The following is a 6,714-nucleotide window of genomic DNA, read 5'->3' as shown; positions in this document are numbered from 1 at the left end:
ATTAGGAACAAACTACATATTTTCCTCAAATAATGTTTATTCCTTACATACCACAGAAATCTGCCAATTCTGTTCATTATAAAAAAACACAACACATCCTACATTTGTACCCCTTTACAGTTTACATGGTCAACAGCCTCTTTTTAGTCTTTCACATTCATGTGTGAAGTCAAGACAAGTCCTCTGTCCTAAAGACAGAAAACCTGTAAATATTTCACAGCACTGATACTGGTGCCCCGTTAAATAAAAAAATAGAAGAAAACTTCACGTCAAAATTTCACAACATATTTATCTATTTATGATCATGATGTGGATTGTTCACCATACTGTTGAATTAATATAATCAGGAACTCATCAAATATATTGTCTTCTATAGCAGCTCCGGCCTCAGCGTTGTGGTATGATGCATGTCTCTCTCTCTCTCTCTCTCTCTCTCTCTCTCTCTCTCTCTCTCTCTATATATATATATATACACACATACATACATACATACACTATATTGCCAAAAGTATTCGCTCACCTGCCTTGACTCGCATATGAACTTAAGTGACATCCCATTCCTAATCCATAGGGTTCAATATGACGTCGGTCCACCCTTTGCAGCTATAACAGCTTCAACTCTTCTGGGAAGGCTGTCCACAAGGTTTAGGAGTGTGTTTATGGGAATTTTTGACCATTCTTCCAGAAGCGCATTTGTGAGGTCACACACTGATGTTGGACGAGAAGGCCTGGCTCTCAGTCTCCGCTCTAATTCATCCCAAAGGTGTTCTATCGGGTTGAGGTCAGGACTCTGTGCAGGCCAGTCAAGTTCATCCACACCAGACTCTGTCATCCATGTCTTTATGGACCTTGCTTTGGTCACTGGTGCACAGTCATGTTGGAAGAGGAAGGGGCCAGCTCCAAACTGTTCCCACAAAGTTGGGAGCATGGAATTGTCCAAAATGTCTTGGTATGCTGAAGCATTCAGAGTTCCTTTCACTGGAACTAAGGGGCCAAGCCCAGCTCCTGAAAAACAACCCCACACCGTAATCCCCCCTCCACCAAACTTTACACTTGGCACAATGCAGTCAGACAAGTACCGTTCTCCTGGCAACCGCCAAACCCAGACTCGTCCATCAGATTGTCAGATGGAGAAGCGCGATTCGTCACTCCAGAGAACGCGTCTCCACTGCTCTAGAGTCCAGTGGCGGCGTGCTTTACACCACTGCATCCGACGCTTTGCATTGCACTTGGTGACGTATGGCTTGGATGCAGCTGCTCGGCCATGGAAACCCATTCCATGAAGCTCTCTGCGCACTGTTCTTGAGCTAATCTGAAGGCCACATGAAGTTTGGAGGTCTGTAGCGATTGACTCTGCAGAAAGTTGGCGACCTCTTCGCACTATGCGCCTCAGCATCCGCTGACCTTCGTGGCTGAGTTGCTGTCGTTCCCAAACACTTCCACGTTCTTATAATACAGCTGACAGTTGACTGTGGAATATTTAGGAGCGAGGAAATTTCACGACTGGATTTGTTGCACAGGTGGCATCCTATCACAGTTCCACGCTGGAATTCACTGAGCTCCTGAGAGCGACCCATTCTTTCACAAATGTTTGTAAAAACAGTCTGCATGCCTAGGTGCTTGATTTTATACACCTGTGGCCATGGAAGTGATTGGAACACCTGATTCTGATTACTTGGATGGGTGAGCGAATACTTTTGGCAATATAGTGTATATATATATACACACACACACATATATACAGGGGTTGGACAATGAATGAAACTGAAACACTGGCCAGTTTAGTGTTGGAGGTTTCATGGCTAAATTTGTCCAGCCTGGTGGCCAGTCTTCATTGATTGCACATTCCACCAGTAAGAGCAGAGTGTGAAGGTTTAATTAGCAGAGTAATAGCACAATTTGCTTAAAATATTGCAATGCACACAACATTATGGGTGACATATCAGAGTTCAAAAGAGGACAAATTGTTGGTGCACGTCTCGCTGGCGCATCTGTGACTAAGACAGCAAGTCTTTGTGATGTATCAAGAGCCACGGTATCCAGGGTAATGTCAGCATACCACCAAGAAGGACGAACCACATCCAACAGGAGTAACTGTGGACGCACAGTTGGAGCTGTCTGAAAGGGATGTCCGGGTGCTAACCCGGATTGTATCCAAAAAACATAAAATCACAGCTGCCCAACTCACTGCAGAATTAAATGTGCACCTCAACTCTCCCGTTTCCACCAAAACTGTCCGTCGGGAGCTCCACAGGGTCAATGTACATGGCCGGGCTGCTATAGCCAAACCTTTGGTCACTCGTGCCAACCGTCGGTTTCAATGGTGCCAGCAGCGAAAATCTTGGGCTGTGGACAATGTGAAACATGTATTGTTCTCTGATGAGTCCACCTTCACTGTCTTTCCCACATCCGGGAGAGTTACGGTGTGGAGAAGCCCCAAAGAAGCGTACCACCCAGACTGTTGCATGCCCAGAGTGAAGCATGGGGGTGGATCAGTGATGGTTTGGGCTGCAATATCATGGCATTCCCTAGGCCCAATACTTGTGCTAGATGGGCGCGTCACTGCCAAGGACTACCGAACCATTCTGGAGGACCATGTGCACCCAATGGTTCAAACATTGTATCCTGAAGGCAGTGCCGTGTATCAGGATGATAATGCACCAATACACACAGTAAGACTGGTGACAGAGTGGTTTGATGAACATGAAAGTGAAGTTGAACATCTCCCATGGCCTGCACAGTCACCAGATCTAAATATTATGGAGCCACTTTGGGGTGTTTTGGAGGAGCGAGTCAGGAAACGTTTTCCTCCACCAGCATCACGTAGTGACCTGGCCACTATTCTGCAAGAAGAATGGCTCAAAATCCCTCTGGCCACTGTGCAGGACTTGTATCTGTCATTGCCAAGACGAATTGATGCTGTATTGGCCGCAAAAGGAGGCCCTACACCATACTAATGAATTATTGTGGTCTAGAACCAGGCGTTTCAGTTTCATTGTCCAACCCCTGTATATATACACATACATACTCTAAAGGTATAAAGCTGCACTTGACCGGTGCAAAAACTTTCATGGAGCTTTCATAATACACAAGTGGTCTCAAAGGCTAAACACAGTGTTCTCATTTTTCCCTAAGATTTAATCATTGTGAACTCACACACAGAAGGCATATATTAGCCATCATGTACATAATGCACACATTTTGCACAATATAATTACACAACACTTTGTGCTATAAATATAACTTGCACATACCGACATAGCCTTATTTAGTAATGTACATATTTATCTGCATAATTTCTACCATTTGCCCTTCTGGTAGAGGCTAAACTGCTTTTCATAGCTATGTACCTGTACTTCACAATGACAAAGTTCTATTTAAAGTGGAAAGTAGATAGAATTAGACATTAGGAAATTCAGATTATCCAGAGCCACACCACTAAACACATGCATGCACTAAATGGGCAGAGCTTTTCCAGAAATGCCCAGACACCTAAGGAGAGTCACGATTCTTCCATGGTTGAAAGTTTGTTGGTCCACAACATGGAGACACCACAGAAACTGTATGTGATTGTGAGGGAAAGTGTAAAAGGTTTCCATCATCAAAAACACATTTTTAAGTGTAGAAATAAAACTGTAGACTAGAAGTGGAATTTAACATTTTATATAAAAATCAGGTTTTATTTATTTCCTTAAAGTTCTTTTTGAATACAGATTAGTTCATAATTTGGTCAACAAGTTAAAGTACATCCTGGACTTTTCTGACATGGTTTTTCCTGCTTCTGGGTGTGAGACTCTTGAGTGCAACCCGAGTCTTGCGGAAAATCATCTGTAGTCGTTTTTTCTCAGCTTTCTGAGCAGAACACGGTTCTGGACTCGGCTTGTCGTTTTGGCCCGTGACGTCAGACATGGGCGAGTCCCTGAGCTCTGGAAATGCAGGTGAGAACACAGGACTTTGACAGCCTTCCTCTCCTCTGCGTCTGTGAAACAGCGACTCCCTGCGGCTGACGTTCGGGCTGGCGGCCAGGGTCCGGAAGCCGTACGGAGTGGTGATTTTCTCCACGTGCTTCAAGGACATTGCTGCTTTCGTAAACGGGTCAGACTCGTCCTCCTCAAGCCGTTTCCGGTTTGATCTCGGGGTGAAGCGGAGCTTGAATGGAAAGCGTGGAGAGACTGGAGACCCTGACCCTGGAGATGATTTCTCTGGGCTGCAGGGAGGCAGAAGCTGGTACTCGTCTGAGTCTTTGGGTTTTCTGAATCGAGGAGAAACGCTGAGGTGCAGTTTTGGAGGAACGTAGAAGCTCGGTATTCTTCCTGGTGTTAGTGGGACATTCTGCCAGGCGTTTAACTTCACTGCTGGGCTTTCTCCATTACCACCAACAGCAAACATGTTTTGATGACCTGTCCTTCTCTTCACAAATGCACTTTAAAAACCACTTTTGCCAAAACCTCCTAGTGCTCATGTTCAGCTTTTAAACCCACTTCTTAAATAAGCTGCAGCTGAACATAATCATCAACATGCTACTCTACAAATGACCCCTAATTGGGCTAGTGCACTTCATGAGGTCTGTTTACATACTCAGTGTCGTCCACTTGAATGTATGTATGGAGTGTGTGTGGCTGAATATCAAATGGCACACTACAGGACATGAAGGCACACTATTTAAGGCAAGACACTTGCTTATAGAACTGAAGAATGGTTGTTTAGGGTGAAGTAAAGCATGCTCCAAGTTCACTTCGACAGTTAGTCATTTAAGCCTCAGCCCATGTGCTTCATGTAGTGGAGGTTTTATTACACCACCTTTGTTCATTTGGGACACATCCTGTATGTAAAACTTCAGTGGGTATGACAAGTAGGCAGGCTGACAATCATTTGATGCATCAGCCAATCATAAGGTTTTAGTTAGAATCAGGGTTACAGTAAACCTAAATGAATTACGCGCCAAATTATAAATCAACCACGGGTCACACTTTCAAACCCAGAAATATAAATGCTATATTCTTTATACCCAAGCACTACACACTATATGATCAGAAGTATGTGCATACCTGATTATCACACCCATATGTCCTTGATGAACATCTCATTCCAGATTTTTTCCTGCTTTACTTCTTCACTCTGAAAATCTGACGACATGAAGCCTTTATTATCGCCACACATACATTTACAGCACAGTGGAATTCTTTTCTTTGCATATCCAAGCTGAGGAAGTTGGAGTCAGAGTACAGGGGATACTGCAACCCTGGAGCAGGGAGTTTTAAGAGCCTCACTCAACTGACCAACAGTGCAGCTTGGTAGTGCTGGGGCTTGAACCCTAATCCTCCAATCAACAACTCAGAGCCTTAACCACTTGAACCACCACTACCCCCAAAACATTTTAGGCATTTGGCAGATGGCCTTATCCAGAGTGACTTCCATTTCATTTCATATATCATTTTTATACAGTTGAACATTTGAGGGTTGAGGGCCTTGCTCAAGGGCCCAGCAGTGGCAGCTTGGTACACTTGTGATCATTAGTGAGATCAGGGGATGTTGATGAGGGTCTAGTTCCAGTTCATCCCGAAGGTGTTCAGTGGGGTTGAGTCAGAGTCAGGGCTCAGTGCAGGACACTCCAGTTCTTCCACTCCAACCTTCACCTCCACACCATGTCTTCATGGAGCTCAGGGGCTTTTGTGTATAGTGGTCATGCTAGAACACTGTTTGTGGCTCTTAGTTTCAGCTTAAAGAAAAGTGAACGCTATACCATACACAGATCAGGCATAACATTATGACCACTGAGAGGTGCCGTGAATAACACTGATGATCTCCTCATCATGGCACCTGTTAGTGGGTGGGATATATTAGGCAGCAGATGAACTTTTTGTCCTCAAAGTTGATGTGTTAGAAGCAGGAAAAATGGACAAGCGTAAGGATTTGAGCGAGTTTGACAAAGGGCCAAATTGTGATGGCTAGACCACTGGATCAGAGCATCTCCAAAACTGCAGCTCTTTTGGGGTGTTCCCGGTCTGCAGTGGTCAGTATCTATCAAAAGTATTTTTTACATCGTGTAAGTCCTTTAAGTCCTGTAAGCTGCAAGGTGGGTACCATGGAGGCTCATGGAGGCCCCACCTCGCAGCTTACAGGACTTAAACTATCTACTGCCAACATCTTGCATCGGGTATGTAGTGGAGTTCATGCCTCGACGGGTCAGGGCTGTTTTGGCAGCAAAAAGGGGGACCAACACAATATTAGGCAGGTGGTCATAATGTTATGCCTAGGGTGTAATAAGTGAGGATATGAAACTAGTGGGTGCAAGTGTTGAGGATGCAGAAGATAGGGATAGGTGGAGAGAGATGATTCGCTGTGGCCACAGCTGAAGGGAAAAGCCGAAAGAAGGAGAAGGGGGGTCATAATGTTATGTCTGAACAGTGTAGAAAATATAGCTTCACGTCATAATGAGGGAGGTCATAATGTTATGGCTGATCTGTGTATAGAGTCATTCTGAGAAAAGTCTCACAGGCTCAGGTGTCTGTATACCATAACGTGTATGATTAAATAAGACTAACAGTAACAAATTTGTTCGTCTTGTTTATTAAGCTGCAATGGTAGGAAAGGGGTTAATTTATTTAAATAGCACTAGACTGATAATAATTCACTGATCTCTTCGTCCATTAATGCTGCATCGTGACACATCGAAACTTGATCTAAACTTTACAAAGCTTGTGATTAAACAAC

At 44.3% G+C, this 6,714-nt stretch overlaps 1 protein-coding gene across 1 annotated transcript; it reads right to left on the bottom strand.

Moving 5' to 3' along the window:
* Window positions 1–3,723: 3,723 nt before the first annotated feature.
* On the bottom strand, window positions 3,724–4,430 carry LOC131362614 (C2 calcium-dependent domain-containing protein 4C-like). The gene has a single exon (XM_058404764.1). It carries the CDS (start codon window positions 4,387–4,389, stop codon window positions 3,739–3,741), a length of 651 nt encoding a protein of 216 aa, XP_058260747.1. The 5' UTR covers window positions 4,390–4,430; the 3' UTR covers window positions 3,724–3,738.
* Between the last annotated feature and the right edge of the window lie 2,284 nt (window positions 4,431–6,714).

This window comes from Hemibagrus wyckioides, linkage group LG12, assembly GCF_019097595.1.
Source record: "Hemibagrus wyckioides isolate EC202008001 linkage group LG12, SWU_Hwy_1.0, whole genome shotgun sequence".
Taxonomy (NCBI): Eukaryota; Metazoa; Chordata; class Actinopteri; order Siluriformes; family Bagridae; genus Hemibagrus; species Hemibagrus wyckioides.
Note: the sequence above shows the minus strand (reverse complement) of the source record. Positions and strands in the feature narration are given on the sequence as shown.